General features: G+C 39.6%; 1 protein-coding gene across 1 annotated transcript in view; it reads left to right on the top strand.

The window, feature by feature from the left end:
• The first annotated feature begins 353 nt into the window (after positions 1 to 353).
• CTDP1 (CTD phosphatase subunit 1) overlaps positions 354 to 22,881 on the top strand; it is a 94,948-nt gene continuing 72,420 nt past the window's right edge. Inside the window, exons 1-5 of the mRNA XM_048075811.2 lie at positions 354 to 807; positions 13,649 to 13,732; positions 18,310 to 18,403; positions 19,844 to 19,972; positions 21,244 to 21,394. Coding sequence (XP_047931768.2) covers positions 467 to 807; positions 13,649 to 13,732; positions 18,310 to 18,403; positions 19,844 to 19,972; positions 21,244 to 21,394 — 799 coding nt within the window. The 5' untranslated portion in view covers positions 354 to 466. The remainder of the gene's footprint in view (positions 808 to 13,648; positions 13,733 to 18,309; positions 18,404 to 19,843; positions 19,973 to 21,243; positions 21,395 to 22,881) is intronic.

The following is a 22,881-nucleotide window of genomic DNA, read 5'->3' as shown; positions in this document are numbered from 1 at the left end:
TCAGTGTTCACTTTTAACCCCTAGTGCCCAATGCGTGGCCTTATTCTCTACTTAGTTCCCTGTGTTCAGGTTTTCTTGTAACTCCCTAGAACACTGATCGCTCCACGGGTGGGACGCCATGTTCCCCGTCCCCTCACCCTGAGGGAGGAGGACTACAGCCCCCAGCATGCCCCGCGCACCCCGCCCCTCCACAAATGCCCCGCAGTCCGCAGGTGCATGCCGGGGCATGTAGGCCGGAAGCGTCTTGAAAATCGAGGGGAGGCGCCCCTCGCAGGAAGGGGCGGGCGCGGGCAGCGCGGCGCGGCTGTGCCTTTAAGCCCGGCGGGGCTCGCGGCGTCCCGCGCCTGCGCACGGGGGCCGCGACCTCGCTGCGTGTCGGCGCCGCCGGTGTGTGTCGGGGCGGCCGTGCCCCGCTGCGGCCGCGGCTCCCCCGCCGGGCGCGGGCGTTGCCATAGCGACCGCGAGGATGGAGGGCCCGGCCGGCGGCGGAGGGGCCGGGTCCGGGTCCGGGTCCAGCGGCGGCGGCGGCGCGGAGGGCCCCGCGGGGCTGGTCACGGAGATCCGCGCTCCGGGCCCGCGGCCGCTGCGGCTGCTGGAGTGGAAGGTGTCGGTGGGGGCGGCCGTGCAGATCGGCTCGGTGCTGGCGCTGTGCGCCCCGCTGCCGCCCGCCCCGCGCCCCGCCGCCCCGCCCGGCGCCGCCGGCAGCCCCAGGCCGCAGCGGGCCGGAGCCGAGCGCAAGCTGAAAGCCGAGCGGCCCGGCGTGGTGAGGGAGCTGTGCGCCAGGCCCGGGCAGGTCGTCGCGCCCGGGTGAGTGCCGGCGGCCCCGCGGGAGAGAGGGGCGGGCAGGGCTGCCGAACACCGCTGCTGCCGCGCTGCTGCCTCAGCGCAAACCGAAAGCGCCGGCGGGACCATTAACTCCTGAACGCGACGAGTTGTACCGGCTATCAGCGCCGCGGCAAAACGCTTTGTTAGCCGGGGCCTCGCAGGTTTCTAGGTTAAATCGGGTTGGTAGCTCGCTGCCCTGCACTTCAAGCACGTTCATCTTATTATTTTCCTCAACAGGAAGCCATCGAAAGCCTGCACTTCCTCTGTTTTATGGCAGCAGGCTGTTTTCTTTTATTGCAGGTCTCTCGGCTGGTGGGTGGCTGCACCAAAACCCAAACTTTTGTGACCAAAAAGTCGTTATTCTAAACCCCTGTGCATACAGGCATTTTCAAAGGGTCAGGAAGAAGCAATTGTTTATTATCAGTAACAGAAGTTGCAGAGGAGATACAGCAGGCTGCCCAGGCAGGCTGTGGAGTCTCCTCCTCTGGAGATACTCAAGGCCCGTCTGGATGCCTACCAGGGCAGCCTGCTCTAGGGAACCTGCTTTGGCAGGGGGGTTGGACCCGATGATCTCTGTAGGTCCCTTCCAACCCCTACAGTTCTGTGATTCTGTGATAAGCTGCATTTTACTTGCTACAGAGAGCTTTATTCTTTCAGAGATAAGCAGTGTGGCTTTCCCTTTGTGCTGCATCAGTGTTCAGCTACCGCATCTGGTGCAAGACGGATGATCTTCTAACGTTTGGTTTAGCGCAAAGGTGCCGTAAATGCTAGGTCAGAATAAAAGCATCTGGAAAAGTACAGACCAAAATTTTCAAGCAGCATATGTGTGATGAAATTCATCTTGATAATGCTGAGTGGAGGGGGAGATAAAGTTGGCTTGTGTGTTTGTTACGTTAGCAAAGCTCTTGAGGCAGGGAAAAATGGGACCAAGAAGATGGTTAATATAAACGATTTAAAATATGCTGGGTCTGATATAGCAGCACTTTAGGTTTAGCTTTGTGCAATGTAAGCTTCAGGACTTTCAGGATGCCGATTTTTATGCGCTACTTGTGTTGATTTGTTCAATTTTGATTCACTTGACTATAATTAGCGAGCGCTTCCTTTGAAACTGTTAGAAAATAAATTACTGTTCTTTGTTACTGTTGTTCCTGGTTTCCCAAAATGCTTGTCTGAAGCTGATAAAAGTTAGGTTTTAGTATTGGCTATTGTCAGCCTTTACTCTTCTGGAAGTCTGAGTTTTCAGCATCGTTTCTTTCTTACATGCTGTAATGTTAGCTACTGAGGAAATATAAAAAAAACTTGAAGTGAAGAGGTAGAAAAAGCGTGATCTGAAGGGAAGAGAGCTGGTCAGCAATTGGAGACATAACTGCTTTTGTTCGCTAACTTAAAAGGTTTTGTTTGGTGAATATTTGATCTCTTGCTTGTGACGTGTCATTTTGTGGAATATAAGTGATAACATCAAACTGTCAGCAATATTTAGATGTATGTTAAGGTTGTTCGTTATTAAAATACCTTAGTGATTAAGGTAGGCAATGTAGCTGAAACTTTTTCATTATTTCCAGAGGATACACCTTTTTTTTGTTCCCAGGCCAAGCTCTCTGGCTTCGCAGGTGCCATTTGCTGCTTTCAGACAAGTGGGTTTGGCCAGTTTAGCCCTGAATTCTCTGCAAACCAAAGATACGTGCAAATATTTGTCACTCATTTAAACGCTGTAGGCATACTCTTTCTAGTCCAAATATTTTTACTTTTAGTTAAAACATGAGAGTGTAAATTGATTAAATCTTTTTTTTTGAGGTTAAATGATATGATTAAGTTCTTACCATGTTGGTTTAGCCATCTTTATTTATGAAAATAGTTATGTCTTATAGCACAGTTCTCTTAAGAAGATGCATTTCTAATGTTTGGTTTGTGGCTTTTTTAACCTGTCAGGCACAAGATAAAATCTTTCAGCATATGAAAAGAGCACACCACGTATAGCACTTAATTTTCTTGTCACTTGGTTTGCTACTTGTTGGAATAGGCTGTGACTTTAGCGGTCTTCTCCTTCAGTCTGTGTCATCCTCTCCTAGCGTTTCTAGCATGCGTTGTGTTGGAAAAAATAATTAAAATGACTGATCTCTTGAACTTAGGAGGAAGCTTCTTCATCAGTTTGGATCAAGGAATAGGTCCTGCTGAAAGTCTACTGTACTGGCATGCAAAGAGGTGTCACCACAGAGAAGGGGATGGTGCGGGGTGAGGACGACAGCCTGAGGCAGGCAGGAGGTGGCTGGCGCTTATACAAGCGTAGCTAGGCGTGCATCAAACGCCAAGCCAGGGCTTGAGAGACCAAGTATGACCTGTTGGAGGACTGTAAATAGCATGACAGCAAGCAGTTAATGAAAGGTCTTTGATGTTAACAAAGCATAATTTCCACCAGTGGCAGAAGCAACAAATAAAATGTCAAAAACTGCTGCAATGCTCTGTGTATAGTTAGTGCTAGTTACCCGTCAAAGTTAACCATTTTGGAGCTGCCACTGGCATGTCAGGATTCTGGGCTGGGTCAATATTTTATGTGAGTATTTATGTAAATGTTTGTAATGTGAAACACTTGACCCCTTTCTGGCCCTAATGATGGGATAGACTACTGAAATTCTCTTGTATGGTTTATATTAGCAGAATCTTCCAAAAGATTTATTACCAGTACATTTAAGTTGGACATTTTTCTGTCTTGCTGTATACTCGTCGTAGGTAAAATATGTTCTTTTACAAGTAAAGTATATGAGAGTATCAAAGTCTTGTTTAAATGCATCTGGATTCTGATCAAGCAAAGCTTTTATCTTTTCGGAGAAGATAGCAGGAAAGAGGTGGGAATATGTTCTCTTAAAAAAAAAAAGCCAAGTAACAGCACAATAATCTACAGTTTTAATCTTAAAAAAAAAAAAATAATAATCTTTGGTTATCTAATGTTACAAAGCCTCGGGGCTTCATTTACCACCTAAGATGAGAAGTACTTTTAACCCTGGACCTCAATACCTTTCATTCTTTAGTCTTCAAGAGGAGTAAAGTACTGATGAATTATACTTTTTGAAGTGATGACACTTGTAATAAACTGTAAGAAAAACAATTTGCTGTTTCGGTCAGATGCAAAGTTTTTCACAATATCCTGTCAAACATCTAATGAGCTTATTAGAGCCTGAAGAAAATCTCATTACTGAGTATAGTTGAATAATATTTAATATGTTTACTATTTTTTTTACCTAGTTCCTTTTTCTAATTTGGATTCATTCTTTTTTTTTTATAATACATTATGGTATGCATTCCTTCCAACCTGTGTTCTGTGTATCTTTTATTATTTCTTTCTTATACTGTGAATGCTGAGAATAAGGAAGCTGCTTTTAATGCATCTGTCTGGTGTTTAGCTGAAATTGATATTGAAAAAGGCCCAAGCTCAAAGCCAGGGGTTTCCTTACTTCGTTGTTTTTTCTTCTATTCCTATTTCTCTGGTGTCCAACAAGATGGGAGCTCACGTTATAGCTAACCCCATGGGGAGGGCTGAGTACCCTGCAGGAGGGTAGAGTTCCTTTTTTTTATTGTTGTTGTTACCATCTATTTTCACAAAACTTGTAGGACCTTCATTATCTCAGAGAATTGACCTGCTCAGCGGGGTTTGGTTGGAATAGGACCTCAGGCTCAGAAGTCACCAGGAAAGAGGCAGGACAATGCGCAGTGTGGTTATAGCAGTCTTGTGCATGTAGCTCTCTTCAGCGTGGCTTTCTTCGGCCATGGTTTCAGGATTTCTTCTGGCTGATAGGAGAGGTGGCTGGTAGGCATGCTCACGCTTCTGTGTGCCTCCGGCTCGCACCGAATTGTGTGCTGGAAATCATATAGCTGAAGCTGGCTTGCCCTCCCTTTTTGCTTTTCAGCCTTCCCACCCAGCCTCCTGCTAAATAATCTGTACTCATCAATACCCTCATTTAGCTCAGTAGCTGCAGTAGGAGCGTAGTGTGGGGAAAGGGAGGGCAGAATTAACTTCTCAAGAAGTAGCCAGCATTTAGGTCGCATCAAACTGGTTTTGTAGAAGCCATTGCAGTCCTTTAGGGGTTTAATAATACTTTGAAATCAGGAAATAATGTTACTGAGGTTGTGTGTGTCCAATACTGCATTTCGTATGATAGTCTTTAGTAACACGTTGCTTTTATGCTTACAGGGTTTCTCCCAGACCAGGGAAATGTCTGTTCTTACTGCAAGCTGGCCATCTTCATTGGGCTCAAGGACTTTGCCAGTGTGTGTGAGCATATGCAAATCCCGTGGGTCCGCAGAGTGACATAGTTCTTTGGGCTATTTTATGCATTTCGTTGTAGATCTATAAGATGACTAGCTTTTTTTTTAAATGGTATGTGTTTGTAGATGTCTGTGCTGGAAATCTGTTTTGCTTTTTCCTGGACTACAGTAGATTTCTATTCAACTACTGTTTAGGTAGTTTCATAGCTGTATTTTTGAGCTTTGCTTCAATACTGTATTTCTTTAGAAAACCATGGTCTTTTCAAAGGCAAGCCTGCCTACATGTTGTTTCTTTCTTAATTGAAAAACAAATGATCTCCTGAAGAGAAAATGTCTGTACAAAAATTCTGACTCGGAAGACTGGAATAAGACTTTAATGTTTGTGCTGTGCAATACCTCAGCCTTCAAACTGGAAGGGAGTGGAAGAAAGAAGTCAGATGAGACTTGTGCTTTGAATGGTCTCAAAAGTTTGTCTTGACTTAAAAGTTTTCTTGTGGTGTTTTTTTTTGTTTGTTTGTTTTTTCTTGCGAAATCTTAGTAGTACAACTTGTGTGCATGCCTGGAACTTTCTCATTTGATGACTGCACGTTTGGTGTTAACTTAAGGTCTGACCCTAGCAGGGATCCTAGCTGTTCAGATTTTTGTAAGTCAGTATAACCCAGTGAAAGACTCTTCTTAGCTGATTTGATAAGCCAAGATTTGAAGTCCATAAATGAAAATAAATATGGGTTGATGGTATTGCAAATTCTTAAACACTACCAAAAGCATACATAAATATTTCCAGTTGGGACTTCATAGCCTGAAGGTTCAGGAAAGAACTACTAGCCTTTCATTATAGGATCTCTTTTTCAGAAGAATGAAAGATATTTCATAACAAGTTGTCAATAAAATATCCTTATGAGAAGTGTTTTTTGTTTTCTGTAGTTAAAAATTTTAAAGGTTAGTCTCACATCTTCTAGCACATGTGGGTAGTTAAATTTGGAGAGAATGCCTTAAAGTGTAGGGGAGCATAGTAAAACTTCCTGAAAAGCAAGTGGTATTGTGTTACAGGTTACAGTTGAAGGATCTTGATTGCACATTTTGTTCAGGTATTGTTTGGCTGATCCTAGACCTACGGAATTGGAAATCTCACCATTGGACCGTAGGGAAAGGATATTCTTGCTAACAGGAGACATTTGCTGGTCTACAAAGGATGTTGGAAAGGAGAAGGGTGATCACGTTTTTTGGTGTGGATCAGTTAAGTACTGTGTGTGTAACATGTACTGAGAAACGTGGGGTGAGAATTTCTCACTGTATCACCTCATATGGTTAAATGATACTCAACAATGATGTGTGTTTTTTTTTCAGAACCTATATTTATGTATCTAATGAAGAAGTGCTTGTTATCCAAAAAGATTAACTCTTTCCAGTCAGTAGAAACTACTTCTGTTGGCCTTAGACTAGCCTTTTGGTGGGAAGGAATTAGCCTGAGTGAAATAAATAAGCCATTTGTGAGAGCACGTTGTATCTTTTCGGGTGGTTTCTCCATCACTGGTCCTATTAAAAAAGAAAGGGGGGGGGGGGGGGGGGGGGGATGAGGAAAGAAAGACAGAGGGTGAGAAGGCAATATTAAAGAAATAAAAAACAACATATCTTCAAAACCAAGAGTAAAGGTTTTTGTGGTCTTTCCAGTTCTGGAATAATTGCCAGAGGTGACTTAGAAATTAAACTTATATTCACATTTTTAAGAAAAGGGACAACATTCAATAAGCTTTCGGGGTGGAGTGTAGCTGCATTCTGTAGAAGCTCCCTAGGCCTCCAACCTTAGATGTTGCCCACACAGGGGGTACTTGGTGTGCTGACTCGAAGAAGAACTATGCGGAGCGGAGACACCACAGCCAGGCTCCGTGATAAGATGGGAACTTGAAGGTCCATCAGAACTGATAAGCTGCGTATTTGCTATCTTGGGCCAACGGCCTGTCATGTTTTTGACAAAACACTGTCCTTTTGATGAACTTTGCCCATTATAATACCAAAACACACCTCTATCCCAAAGGCTACCCACCTCCAAGGTGTAACCACACCTCACTGTGCTTGAGCTTTAAATTTTTCTAGTCTATACCTTTAAAAGCAAAGCGAGACAATTTCACACCAATCATAACAAAGGTATGTATGACTAGAGTCACTCAAGCTCCACCTGACAGATGAAAAGTGATATAAATTATCTTAAGGGAGAGAGGATGTTAGGGAAGATACTATTGTGTAAGGGAAGATACCATAATGAAAGATACCTTCTGACTTTTGGGATCAGTCGATGGGTTGAGCCTCTCTTCCCCCCGCCCCACCCCCATCAGGACTCCTTTAGGTGAGATTCAAACACTTGGTTAATTGGGCACTTGGACTAATTGGGCATTACCCCCAATTACTTTAACCTTTAACACCATACCAGTGCAATGTGAAGGGACTTTTACTTTAGTCATCTGATGTTTCTTAAATAACAGGTCTAGGGTAACTTGGCTGATGTTGGTTGACTTGTATAAGATGTCATTCATCAGCATCATCTGCATCCAGAAGGACGTTTTTCTCTCTGCACATACTGTGTAAAAAGCTTGCAGTATACCACATAGATTTCTACTTACAGATGCACGAAAATGTTTTTCTTAATACGTTTTTTAAAGGAAAGATGGGATACTGCCAAGATATTATTTTGCTACTAATCTTAAAAACAAGTAACTTTTTCTTGCCTTCCTGCAAGTGCTTTGAGAAATGCAGTAGAATACAGTAGTGGCAGAAGACATGCAGAGTAGAACTGAATAATGCACGTGTTCGCATTGTAGTGCTTCCTTACTTAAAAGTTGCATCCACAAATTTGTAGCATTCAGCTAGTGTGTAAGGCAAAACTTCTTGGTCCAAGGTTAGTGAAGTAAACTACATGAATTCCTGTTCTCAGGAGAGGGAGTAGATGAGTGGTCCTAGCCAAAGAAGGGATTCTTAAAACAAGAAGGGAACTTAACCTTCTAGGTAACTTACATCTGTAGATATATGTAATACTTTCCCCTTTCTATGCTGAATAGCCTTTTAAACTGTTGCACTCTGGTTTTGGGGTATTTGTCAGAATTTGGCACTTCCATGATGCTGTTGGTTATCCCTACAGCATAGTAAGTCACACGGGTATTGTCAACTTTGGAACTGCTGCTCCTTGCCTTGAACGGTGCTACGTAACCCATGGCAGTTTTGTTTGTAGACCTTTTTTAAGGGTGTTAAGAGTAGTTAAATTTTCCTGTATAGGGGTGTGTGTGTATGTGCAGAAGGTTGTATCGAGATAAAAGAGTATCCAAAAAAAAAAAAATGGAAAGGAGGAAGCTTTTAGACTTGAGGATTCTGCATCCTGTAATAAGCCTTTTCCTATTTTGTTTGTTGTTTGGGAATAATGTATGAAAGGACCATGATAGCTTAAGTGTGATCTTCTTGAGAAGGGAGAAAGGGAGAAAGTGGTCAAAAGTTCGGGGGTGATGTAATGTTTCCTTTTAATAGACGCAGCTTTCTAAAGTAGGGGGAGGGGGATCAGAAAAAAATCTGGGAGCATCCTGTGCACAGGAGAAAGCATTTTTTTAATTAAAAAAAAAAGGAAAAAGCACAGCTTTGCTGCCAGCTGTGTGTCTTAAGCTCTCTCTCTCTAAGTCATCTCCCTGTGCTTTGGTGTCGAGGTTGTTTTGGTGATAAGAACCTTTTCAACTGTAGCTGTTTCTCTAGATGTGGGCCTACAGGTGCAGAAGGTAAACCTGTTCAGGTAACCGCAGGTGATCTTTGGTGAGGGGCAGGAGAAATACAGTGATAACTTCCCCACATCTCAGATCAGCTTATATGCGTTTACCTGGAGGGCTGGGGAACATTAGAAGGTGTGTGTCTCAAAAGAACAAAAGGTGATTGGAGATGGGATAAGTCCAAGACGGTTGCCACTTGGCTTTGCAGCAGTTTAGCTGTGACTTACCATTGTCTTGTAACTGACATGAAAGTCAATCGATGTGTGGTTCAAGAAAACCCTGTACTTGTCATCCAAGGTATTTTTAATTGATTATTCAAGGACTTTGCTTCTTGGCAGATATTTTTGAGAGTTAACAAAAATAAAATCTGATGGTTAAATATCTAAGGAATTAATCTTTTATGGTTGTTTCAAGGTGATTAAATACTTGAAAAATCCTTGCTATGAAACTGGAGTCCTATATAATAGAAGCTGTGGTTGGATGTTACAGTAAGTTGGGCTTGAGGGCTCTTTGAGGTGGTTCTAGATGCTGCAGCCACATGCCACTGAGCACTGTTCTGATGTAAGCTAACAAGAACATCATTTTTTCACAAATTTGCATAAATTAAAATGTAGAAGCAGGCTTCAAGTTGAATGAGATTTCAGTTATCTGCCATTCTAGTCTTACGACAGCTAAAATATTGTGTATTACTATGTGGTTTGGATCAGTTGAATGATTAATACCTGCTATTAATAATCATGAGTCTGGTGTGTATTTGCTATTTTGACTTGCTCACCATTTGTTGATAACAAACTCTTGAGCATGCTGCAGAATGGGGGATGGGGTGGGGGAAGAGTTCTAGTTGTTCACTGGAGTCTTCTTTTGATGTGTTAGTACAGTTTTACATCTGATACTGATTGCAAAATCATATGGCATCAGATGGAGGACAGCAGCTTTGTTACCCTAGTGACAACCAAGGAGTATGTGACACTTGTGGTATTTCTTTATACCATACTGATCGAAGGAAACTTATGAATTCCTTGGCTTTTGACAGACGGTAGTGAAATACAAGCAGGTATAAGGCAGTAACTTTAGGACCTGTAATTGTCTATCTTCCCACTTACACACTTGACAAATTGCCCTCTATTTTTTATGCCAGTGCTTCATTCGTTTAAAAAAAGACTTCGTTAAAGGCATGGCAGAGTCTCCAGAGCATGGAGGTGTTCCAGCTAGTCCTGAACAATTAGGTGAGATAAATGCTAGCAGCAGTGGCCTGGTCACTGGGGGGGGACAGTTCCAGGAAGTGAGATGCTGAAACTGCCTGCATCATAGCCATGTGTTTTGGTTTGTTTACAAACATTTGCATCTTTTCCCCATCAGTGGCCCATGCCGGATTACTCTGTTGGCTGCTTTGATGCTAAACCCAGCAACAAACCTGGACAGGGTTGGCTGGTCTCCCACCTCCCAGGTTAGTGAAGTAGCCGTTTCTGGAAGTGCCAAAGCGAAGGGATGTGCTTTCAGAGTAAACTCGAGGGCATGGGGAAGTAAGGCATCACCTTTCTTTGGCAGAAAGCCATTAGATAAGTTGCCTGTGAAAATGTGCTAACTTTCCCATTGAAATTAGCCTACCTGGAACTGTAGCCACCACTGCATCTGTTACAGACTTCCTACGTTTATGAGTGAGCGCTAATGACCGGGCTTTACAATTAGGAAAGGCATTGACTTCCTCTGTTAATGAAAGCAAAATGCTCATATCAGATTTCATGAAAGCTTTTTTTTTTTCTTCCTCATGCTTCTGATTGAAAGCAGATACAGTTAAAAGGCTTGTTTTAGAAACAGACGAAATGTAGTAGTGTGGAAGTGCTGGGAGAGCAGTGATGGGCTCGAGGTCATCGGGTGCATCCTGAGGCCATTAGTAAATGGCTGTCCCTAATCGTGATTGTTGCAACAAAAATAAAATTTTGCTATAATGGCACACCTAGTGTCTGTTTCTTATTTACAAGTACATCTGGAAAGAATGTGAATAAGATCTTAAAGCAGGTTTCCTTATGTACTTATTCAAGTTTTACTTCAATCGCGTTTTATTTTTTTCACTTAAAATTATCAGTGTGAGCAGTGCGTACTGCTGTCCTGTTGCAGTCCTTCCTATTTCAGTCTGGTTATTGCAATGATCTACCCCCTCCATATCCATCCCCCAATTTTATCTGTTAATCATCTTTGATCTTGGTCATTATATTTTGGAAATCCATCACTTCAATGGTGAAGGGAATGTTTTCAATTCTGAAATTCACAAAAGCCATTTTTCTTGAGTTCTGTGGCTATTCTTATGCAGTATACTTTTAGTAAATTTGCTTTGTTAGAATACATTTAAAACATATGTGCTAAAACTTAAATGGGTGAAATATTTGGATGTGCTTAAGCCTTAGGAGAAAGTGGAGTCCTGGCAGTTGTCTTTGAAACGTGACGATCTCAGTTGTACAGTGCTCACAAGTTCACAAGGACAGAGTTCTTCCTCTGTCCTTCAACTTAAACATTATAGTGGAAGTGGAATTAGGGAGGGTTTGCTATCAGAGACTTCTTTGCTCTAGCAGGCATCAGCAAATTAGGTGTTCTGCTCATATTTAAATGTGCAGGGTCAGAACTGTTATTTAGCAGTGGGTTTGAGTATGTGACAATTTATAGAGGTGCTGTTTAGAAAAAATATCAGTGAATAATTTAGAACTCTCATTTTCTTATAAGAATCTCTGTTCTGTTGAGATCAAAAGTTCACAAGCATGTGAACAGAATTTCTTGCATGTCCTAATTTAACTCTTACCTCAGTTGAGGGTTATACCAGCCCCTCTGGTAGCAGGCTTGGAGTGTGATGTGACTTCAGATGCCAGGTAGAGAATGCCTGAAGAGATTTTTGCTTTCTAAAGTGTCATCAAGAGTGTTTTTTTTTTTTCCTGAGTTACTGAAAACTAATTAAATTGGGGTAAGCAGCAATACTCAGTCACTGTAAGCTTTTACACGCATTCCTGTGACTTCCATTGTGTTTTGGTTTTTTTGGCTCTTCACGTGTCTGTATAATTTCAGGTTCATGCACTGAATGCAGGTTAAAGATGAGCAATTCTGGCATGCTCCGTAGTGTGACCTGGAAGCCTCGCATAGGTGAAGAAGGAACTTAGGGATGAACCAAGGCAAAGGAGAGCAAGACAGGAATGTTTGTAAAATGGGGAGAAAGAAGGATGAGTTAAATGATGAAGTAATGTAGACTTGGGGGGATTAGAGGGGAACTAAGTAAACAAACAATAAATTACCAGTAGTTAAGGACCACAAAAATTGCTTGTCTCTTGTGCTGTTCTTGTGCAGATCAACTGTTTATTATTATTTGAGATCTATGAACATATATACCTTATTTATACTTGTTTATATATTTGATTTCTATAATATTTTTACATTTTATAAATATTTATATATATCATACATACTCTAAAAAAAAAGTAAAATGCTTACAGAGGAAGAGAAGGTGTAATTGATAAGAAGTTGATGACTGTCAGTGCAAAGGGACTGAAGCTGCCCTTTTGTAAATGAAAGTACTAGCAGTATGGTGACTTAGGAAAATGTTTATTTAAATACGCCTGATCCGAATCTAGCTTTTGCTCTCAAAGACAAAAATAATCCCAGCATATGCATTAACTGCAGTGCTGTTAGTAAGTAATCTCATCAGACTTCTGGTCACTAAGAAATTTTGTGAAGTACTGGAAGCAAGCAGCTACATGTGTCATCTGGAGAGTGGATTTCTTGTTGGAATTTTCAAATGCGTAGTAGTCAAATCTATCAATGAGAGACTTGAACAAATGTGGAAGTTTCTTTCCTGGCGTTCTTTTTATTATAGTGTAGATTTGAAATCTAAGAGAACGCTACAACTAACTTTTTGAATGAAAGAACTTAGATATTTTTTTCTACTCTATTTTTTTTGTATTTCTGAAAAATTAGATGCTGCAGCCTGTGGTCTTGGAGTTGGGGAAACTTTGTGGTGGCTGAACTATATCTACCTGTTTTTTTGTTTTCTTTTTAAAACTGTCTGAAAGATTAATTCCTTTAACTGTGTTGAAGAAAATGGGAGGAGTCTCTCTCAATGACTATTCAAGTACTTGAGAGGGGAGAGGTAATGGTATTTTCAAGACTGAATTTTGAGAACTAAATTTGAACAAAAGAGTACTTCAGTTGGATCATACTACTGACAAGCAGACTTATCTTCTAAGCAGTTTGGAATAATAAACATCACACTTATCTGAAGCATTTTGAGTTCTAATTTCTGGTTTGTTTTAGACTTTGGAAGAAAATAAAATATAATTTTGCCTGTGTATAAAATGTGGCAATCTGAAGCTTAAGCATAACAAAATTAAAATATTTCTATGAGAAGTCTAGAGTAATATATTTTTCTGCCATGATACAAAAAAAAGATAAACCACGATGAAATCAGTGTAGAACAGAAGAGTTTCCGTATTTGATAGTCAGTAGCATGTTAATGGGAATTTAGTCTAACTGAATGTAATCTGTTTCTGTGCTGTTTAAACAATGCTTGTTTTGTTAATGCACTGAGGTTCTTTGCTAAATTAAGGTTAGAAACTGACATTAATAAATATTTTTGAGACTTTAAAAGGTAGTAAATTGAGTAATTCAAATCAAATACTTAGTGTCTTATTTTTTCCTCTCTCTGTAGGCGGCATGAATGTTAGGGGGACAGCACTCAAATCATAACCAAAATTATTCTTTGAACTCTCAGTTTTCAGTCAGTAATCTAAGTGTCTGAAATCAACAATAGAATGAATGTATCTTTTTATTTTTTTCCCTAGGGGTGTCTTGGTGAAACTGGAAGGATGTAGCCATCCAGTTGTTATGAAAGGCTTGTGTGCAGAATGTGGCCAAGACTTGACTCAGTAAGTGTTCCAGCTTTTTTTGTCCAGATTATCGTTGTTTGTGATTAGGGCTTCAAGCTCTTCCTTTTCTCATTTACTTTGCTTCTCTGTTCTGAGACTTAGTAGTTGTGAATCGTACCTATAAATGTAATTGTGAAGGTATAGGTAATAGTAGGGAGGGAGGACAGTATTCATACTGCCTAACATAAGCAGGTCTACTCAGAGTGCTCCTGTAAGGAAAGTTGAGAAGGAGTTTGCTCCAGAAGTTAAATGTTAGCACAAAGCATTCTTCCTCATTTGATTTAAAAAAAAAAAAAAACTGTTGAGAATAGCTTGTGAAATTCTTGCTTAGTGTCCTGAATATATTAAGTCACGATCACATTATTAATAGTATAATCATATAATATATTTTTAACTGGAAAATTGATACATGTAAGCGAGAATCAGTGTTCCTTGTGGATAAAACCAATGCAAAAAGAAATTGGCAAGATATATGCCATTGTTGCAAGCTGCTGTAATTTGCTTTTACCGTTTACACAAGGCAATTGTTCTGTCATCCTGAAACAGACTTTCAAATGTGACCTCTTTCTCCTTATATGTCACTGTTTGCAGACGCATTGTTTCGAACTATATTTACTTTTAGCTATTACAGAGATTAATAACTAGGAATATGGATGAATAAAATGCCATGTGGGTGCTTGAATTACAGTTCACATTACAAATTTACAACTCTATTAACTGCATACTCTTTCTGTGGAGATAACCTTAGGATAACTTACTATCTCAGATAGAAAAAGTAAAGAGTGTGCATACAGACATGAATTCTCATCGCACTATAGTCAAATTTGCTTTTTATGTGTTTATAACTGAGGTTGAGACTTGGAAGTTGTGTCAACAGTGACTTAAGCCTGGGAGTTTTATCTGTGCAGGTGTAAGTAGCTGTGAGGAAGTATCGGTATCATTCATGTGACCTTTCCTCATTTATGTGTCTGAGTGGGAGCTAGCTTGTGTCTACTGTTCTCAATCTAAGGCTTCAGAACTGTTTTCAATTTTTTGTGAAATATTCTGCCATGGATCTAAAGGAATTTAAGCCTTAGGCCAAAAAAGCAAATTTGAAGGATGATTTTATTTTTCGTTTGCTCTCACTGTTAGTACAGTTGGTTAAGAGAATTTTCTTATGCATATCAAATTACTAATTCAATATCTGTTTTCTAAAATAGACTGAATGATAGAGTGAATTTTAAAAATTATTGTTGCATGATCGTTCCATGTGGAAGGAAGTACTTTGGTTTCTTTTTAATTCATAGTCATTATTAGGAATTATTTTGTGAACAGCATACCATAAATGAGATAAAGTGGACCAAGTATTTGAATTTTTATGCATTGCATAGCCCAGTTAATGGTAGGGTGTAACTTCTAATGAAGAGTTGACTGGTAATATTTTATAGACGAGCATTTGTCAAAACAACAAACCTAACAAAAAGGTAGGATAATTGCAAAATAGGGCTTTGCCCGTTCTGAATGGATATTGTCATATCTAAATATTGGTGTACTGCTATTACTTCATAAAAATCTACATGAATTTGGGGTTTGCAGTGTATTCAGTTTTCTCAGTTTAATGCTACTCTGCTTCAGAGAGCATCCTCATTTTATACAAAATAGGGTGCCCAGTGAAGTGGTTGAGTCACCATCCCTGGAGGTCTTTAAAAGACGTTTAGATGTAGAGCTTAGTGATATGGTTTAGTGGAGGACTTGTTAGTGTTAGGTCAGAGGTTGGACTAGGTGATCTTGGAGGTTTCTTCCAATCTAGATGATTGTGATATATTTGGTATAATGTATTAGGTCTGCTGAACCTACATATCAGAGGGCAGTTGAAAAGCATCAATGCTTCTCTTGCTTGAAGAAAAGCGAGTATAGACAGTTCACTCCCAGCGTGCCGGGTGTTAACCAATGGGGCATCCTTTCCATTACACCATTCTTAGGTTCATTCAAATGGGCCAAGTGAAATACTTCTCATTTCTGGATACAAGTAGTGCTTCCAAACACTACAGTACAGTAGAAGCATATCTTTCTGTGACTTTTTCACAGCCCCAACATGGCTGAAAAACACTTTTTTCCTCAGGATCTTGTTTGTAAATTATTTGCCACTGTTTTCATGAAGTGATACATGCTGAAAATACAATACAACCCAGAGAAAGCAGTCTAGGAGGTTCTTGGAGTGTGTGGAGGATAGCTTCCTGATTCAGCTGGTTAGTGAGCCTACTGGAGGGGTGCACCGCTAGGCCTGCTGTTCACGAACAGAGAAGGAAAGGACCAGTGGGAGATGTGGTTGGAGCTGTCTTGAGCAGAGTGACCATGCAATGGTAGAGTTCTCTATTCTTGGTGAAGTCAGGAGGGGGGGGTCAGTAAAACTACTACCTTGGACTTCCAGAGGGCAGGCTTTGAGCTGTTCAGGACACTGGTAGGGATGGTCCCTTGGGAGTCAGTCCTGAAGGACAGAGGGGTCCAGGAAGGCTGGATGCTCCTCAAGAAGGAAGTCTTCAAGGTGCAGGAGCAGGCTGTCGCCATGTGCTGTAAGATGAGCTGGCGGGGAAGAAGGTTTGCATGGCTGAACAGGGAACTTTTGCTGAGTATTCAGGAGAAAAAGAGAGTTTATGTCTGGTGGAAGAAAGGACAGGAAACTTGAGGAGAGTACAAGGAAGTTACCAGCATATGCAGGGAGAAAATCAGAAAGGCTAAAGCCCATCATGAGCTCAACCTGGCCACTGTGGTTAAAAAGAAAAGTTTTTATGAATATATTAACAATAAGAGGAGGGCCAAGGACAACCTCCATCCATTCTTTACTGGATGTGGTGGGGAACATGACTACTGAGGATAAGGAAAAGGTTGAGGTTCTCAGTGCCTTCTTTACATCTGTCTTTACTAGTCAGACCACTTATCCTTGAGGTAGTCAGCCTTCTGACTTGGAGATCTGCGACAGGGAGCAGAATAAATCAGTCACGATACAGGTGGAAACAGACCTGCTACTCCCTGCTTACAGGCCTGTCTGCCTGACCTCGGTACCAGAAAAGGTGACAGAACAGGTAATCTTGAATACAATTGCATGGCATATGTGGGACAACTTGGGAATCAGGTGCAGTCAGCATGGGTTTATGAAAGGCACGTCCTGCCTGACATTGAATACTGTGTTGAGTTTTGGGCCCCTCACTACAAGAAAGACATTGAGGCCATGGGGCCTGGACCACAAGTCCTGTGAGGAGCGGCTGAGGGAACTGGGGTTGTTTAGTCTGGAGAAGAGGAGGCTCAGGGGAGACCTTATTGCTCTCTACAACTGCCTGAAAGGGGGTTGTGGGGAGCTGGGGGTCAGCCTCTTCTCGCAGATAACTAGTGATAGGACTAGAGGGAATGGCCTCAAGTTGTGCCAGGGGAGTTTTACGTTGGAAATTAGGAGAAATTTCTTCTTAGAAACAGTAGTGAGGCATTGGAATGGGCTCCCCAGGGAGGTGGTGGTGGTGGAGTCACTGTCCCTGGGGGTGTTCAAGGAAAGGTTGGACGTGGTGCTTAGGGACATGCATTAGTGGGTGACGTTGGTAGTAGGGTGATGGTTGGACCAGATGATCTTGGAGGTCTTTCCCAACCTTAATTATTCTATGATTCTGTAAGTGAAAACAGTTTTCTCTGGCTTTTATATTGGATCAACAGCCAGAGATTAAAAGCAATTTTGTCTTTGGTTGGACAGGTACATGGAAAAATTAAAAGGTACATGTCACATGCTGCAGAACTTGTACAGTAGTATTTTTAGTGTAGATGAACCAGAAATAATGTCTTGAATTGGGTATTAGTTTGCAACAAATTTTTGTGTTACTTGGAAGCTAGTAATACTGAAGCTATATGGAGTTACTTGGTCCATTTTCAAGTAACTTTATATTTGCACATACGTGTGTGTATAGATAGACATAATCAAGTAGATGAGAGGATATAATTCTATGTGTATGAATACATATCCACTTATATATCATTCAGATGTGCATATGAGTGTGTATATATAATTCACACATAATACACCATTCTGTGCCAAAGGGAGGTATACGTATAAGGTTTTTTGGCTGCTTTTCTTGAATGTAAGTCACTCTGCTACACATAAAGAGTAACTTTGCCTATCATTTGCATAGATTTATTTCATAGTCTGGCTTGGAGAAGTGTAGGCAATTGTATGCTGAATGATTACCAAAAAAAAAAAAAGGAAAATAAGTTTTAACTTTCGTAGTTATACTTAATTTATAACTTTTCAAATATTCCATACATAGATGCCTTTTTTTTTAACCTTAGTGTCATTATACAAGGTTATATGGAAGCATAACTAATTACAGTTTTTTGGCAAGGTTTTTATGGAGAGCTTCTTTGGTCTTTTTATCCCTTTTTTTTTAAATCCAATAACCTGCGTTAACAAGAATTTGAAAGAGCATATTAGTCAAAATAGCTCTTTTTAATCTTTTTTTTTTGGTGGTGACTGGTTTGGTACTACAGGTTTTAGTGTGTTGAACTTTTCCTTCACCAAAGTTTTGCTCTTTTGATGTCTGTTTTCCCTTTGTGATTAGGATACAAAGCAAGAACGGAAAACAGAATGTACCGTTATCCACAGCAACTGTGTCTATGGTTCATAGTGTCCCAGAACTGAAAGTGAGCTCTGAGGTAAGTACTGTCATGCTTTCCTTTATTCATACCTTTCATTGTAGCTCCACAGTTGAGAAGCTTAATTATAGGAGTTTCTTCAATGTTGTATGTGTTTATATAAAATATTTGGCTGCCTTTTGAAGAGAAATTTGGTGATGAACATCCGTAGCCCAGGGTTTTTGTGTTTACCCTAATGCAGATTGATTGTATCAGGTTTTATAGTGTTTTTTTAGGGCTGTGCAGTGAAAAGATGGTACTTCTGTGACAGTAGGTAGAAAACTTATAACTTTAATATCTCTGTCTTGAAGAATGGACAGTTTGTGGAAAATTCAGTTTCCACTATCTGAAATATGTTCAAAGTTTGCAATGTCTTTGAAACTTGTGTTCACCGTGATTAGTCAGGAACCTTGAAATTGGTCCTATGAAATACAGTCAAGATACTTTGTTTACAGTTTACCTCTATTTTCAATTTATTTCATTATTTTTCAAAGATTTCATTTAGATGAGTTACCAAAATATTCATGTCAGATTATTTAGAGGAAAAAGCATGTTTATTTTTAAGATGAGCATCCTATTCATCTTTCTTACCAACATGATGGGGACTTTTTTTGTGGTGTTTGGTTTTTTTTTTTTGTTTTTACTTTTTATGTTGTTGTTTGTTGTTGTGTTTTTTTTCTTGTAACTCTTCAAAGCATGACAATGAGAATAAATGTGTAGATAGAGGCAGCTAGAAGCCATTCCCATTGTCGAGGAGTGTTTCAAAGGGCAGTTAGTGCTTGACCCCTGCTTCTTTAGAACGCTCCGCTTAACTTTTAAGTTTAGCTGTCTGGTGGCTAGTACTGCAGCTTGCCATTAGACTTGACTAAAGTGAACAAAGAGCTTAATGCAGTAGTTTGAAAGATTCAAAAAAAAATCAACTCAAACTTACAGGAAAATGTTTTTCAATCAATGCCTGCATAGAACTACGTGATTAAAATATATGAAGATATATATACTTTAGGTTTAGGTTTAGAGTTACGATATCTATCATTAGCACCTTCAGTTTAAAACTCAACCTAATGTCATCAACAGTATAATACTTAATGGATACTATGTTCAGCCATTTCATAACAGAAGTTTTCAGAACTAATGATGAACGTTTTACCCCAAAGCTGCTAGTCTCAAGAACCTTGGCCTTAAATGAATTTGGTGATTACTTATTATATATAGAAAGTTATTTATTGAGTAAATCAATTTTTAAAGTTGTTAGTATCATATAGATTAGTATAGACCTTTGGAATATTATTTTTATAGGAAAAATTGCTGACATGGCTGCCATCACTTCATTTACATTGAAGCTTTATTTCTTATGTAGTTAGTTTGTAGCAACATTTCTTCTCAAGTTCACAATGTACAGACATCAATAATCCTAGTTTATTTCTTCAAAATCAAGCTTAGTCTACGAATATTTCATTTTAGCAAGCTGAACAATTAGGAAGAGAAGATCAACAGCGACTACACCGAAATCGAAAACTGGTGCTTATGGTTGATTTGGACCAAACATTGATCCATACTACTGAACAGCACTGTCAACAAATGTCTAATAAGGTATGTATTTGCTATTTGAAGAATAACAGAAAATTAAAAACATGTCTTCTGAAATACATTGTCCTCTTCTGCCCCCCCCCACCCCCCAGTTTAAATTGACAGCTTTTTCTTCCATTTATGTGTTACTTTTCACTTTTCCGTTCTCGTTGCTTAAAGCAAAAAATATTCAGGTAGCTATTTTTAACCTCATCTTTCCTTCCTGTACAGCTCAGACTGAATACCTAGTAATAAGACTTCTTTTTTTCCTCCAAGTATGAGATGTATATAGTGAATTACCACGTGAAGTCCCTTTTGGGGTAATTCTGTGTCTTACTGGGTCTGTCATTCCTCCCTGAATGTGTATTAACACTTTTTTCTTCTGTTTCTTTTGTTTGCTTGTTTTCTTGGGTGTTGCTGTCTAGTTTCATTAAATACCTATCATTGCGTTGATAGGGACTCTTATTGTTTATAGTATTTCCAATGTGGAAACTTTAAAGCAAGAAGCGTGTTGGAATGTGTCTTCAGTGTCTTGTACAGAAAGATGCCAATCCAAATTCCAATTCAGTGTTATGCAACCTGCGGTTGCTTAGTTCATCTTTCTTTTCTCCTGTCATTCTCTCTTGTCCAGTAGGTTGAGCAAGTATTCATACCTGCTAGCAAAACCAAACTGTAAATGTACTTAAATATAATTGCTATGAAAGAGAATAGTGAGCATTCAGTTTAATAACTCAAAACCGTTGTGTATTTGAAAGGTTGGGCCTTCACATATACAAGTGTTTGGTCTTAAGACAAGCATTTTTAAAAAGATGTTGAGACTTTTATTTGAGACTTTTTCTGTGAAGTTCCTCCCTGGTTTGCTATCTAATGGTATAATTTCATAGATGTAATATTTGTCATCCAGCTAAGTCTTTCCTGAGCTCTAAATTTAATTAATCTGAGTGAAGTCCATGGACTAGTACTAGTTAGTGAGATTGTGAACTTTCTGAGAAATTTTTCAAGGTACATTTTTGAGACTGATGTGGTATAACTAAAACTTCTAAATGAAAGTTATTTTGATCATAAACATTTCAACAGTGCAACTTTCTGATTTTGCAAAATTTTATATTGGACTGCCTTGCACAGAACAAAAATGTGGTTTGGGTTTTTTTATCCACATAATCTTTGTGGCGGAAACTTGCTTTAGCCTAATCAAACTGAATAAAAGTAGTGGAAGTGATGAGAGGGGGGCACTTCTGTAATGTCGGCATTTTTGTTTGGTATTTTGATGATATTAAACATGCTTTTTCTTTTAGGGAATATTTCACTTCCAGTTAGGTCGAGGTGAGCCTATGTTACATACTCGTTTGCGTCCGCATTGTAAGGAATTCCTGGAAAAAATTGCCAAGCTGTATGAATTGCATGTTTTTACATTTGGCAGCAGACTTTATGCACATACAATTGCAGGTGAGTAGTATATTATATTTAGCAGTAGCTCAGTAGTCTGCCTTTTATACTCATACAATTCATTGTCTCTGTGTTTGTTTTCAAGTATTTGTTCTTTGGTTTTGTGAAAACATTTCCTAAATAGTCTGTCTCTAAGCAGAATTCTTGTCTTGGAATTTAGGCACTATGCATGTATGGCCTGTAATAGTCATTTTTTTAACCAGACATGCTTTTTATTGCTTCCCTGATTAGTTAAATAATCAGATTGTAGCATGACAATTACTGCCTTCCTATTGAATTAAGATATTTTGTTGATGGACTCTAATAATAATGTGCAATGTTACTTATCTTAGAGATATAAAACTACAGTTCTGTGTTGCAGATTTTTATGGAACTATCTTCTTCGAGGGAGAGGGGGAGCAGGGGGGAAACCTACTGTTTCCCTTCACTAGAGGAAGTTTGGTTGCTCTGTATAATTTTAAAGAAGTTTTGTTTGTGTCCTGGAGTTGTGATGCACTTAATGGAGGGCTAAGGGAGGGATCTAAAGGTATTTTCATGTGTTCTTCTCAAAAACTCATGTTTTCTCCTTGTAACTGAAAATTTGCATTTAAATTCTAAAGCTTATAGCAATAACAGTCTATGGTGTGGATCATTGCCTGAAATGTTTTGCTTTTCCACCATACATAAAAGAAAGCTACCCTGTTATGCGAGTATATGGATCAAGGTAATGTTAGGGGTGTGACCACGTTTAAACTTCCTTTTTTTTTTAAAAAAAAAAAGGAACTTTTACTCTATCATAGTCTTCTTGATAGAACATCATTTTCACCTCAGATTTCTCTTTATGAATAGCCTGTAAGTCTTAAGACAATATCATCAACAATGTTTTTAGGTTGTGGCTCTGCATGTCAAACCATACTTGCTGCTCTTCCATTTCACCTAGCTCACCCTACCCATCTACTTCAGTTGTCTTTAACATCTGGTTTTTGGTGTCATTTTGCCATGAGTGCAGTGAGCAATACTATCACAATGAAAAATAGCCACTTGTTGGCAAGAAAGCAAACTTTCAAAATAGAGTTAACTATCCTAGCTAGCTTGTCTTAGGTCTTAGTAAGGAATTGTATAATTAGAGAATTCTTCATGCACATTAAGCATTTTTTGTGGCATGTTTATAATGACAAATATAAGAGATTATTACAATCAGAAAGTGATACCTATTTGTGGTCTCCAACTAGTTCTCCTTCTCAAAACAAAGTTTGGGAGAGTCATGTCCTCTGCTGCCCATCCAAGTGAATGTTTCTATGTTGTTCAATATTGACTGAGCTGTTTGAAGTTCTTCCTAAAGCTTTGTCATTCTCACTGATGGATTATACGCTGTGTACTGCTAATGCACAGCACTGTTGTACCTTAGTGTCTTCCTTAATGTGGAGTGTGGTTATTTCTTTTAGCAAAATTGGACTTAGGTATTTAGATCAATTATATAAGAAAAACTGATATTAAGAAAGTGGGTG

This window comes from Anser cygnoides, chromosome 2, assembly GCF_040182565.1.
Source record: "Anser cygnoides isolate HZ-2024a breed goose chromosome 2, Taihu_goose_T2T_genome, whole genome shotgun sequence".
In the NCBI taxonomy this organism is placed as follows: Eukaryota; Metazoa; Chordata; class Aves; order Anseriformes; family Anatidae; genus Anser; species Anser cygnoides.
Note: the sequence above shows the minus strand (reverse complement) of the source record. Positions and strands in the feature narration are given on the sequence as shown.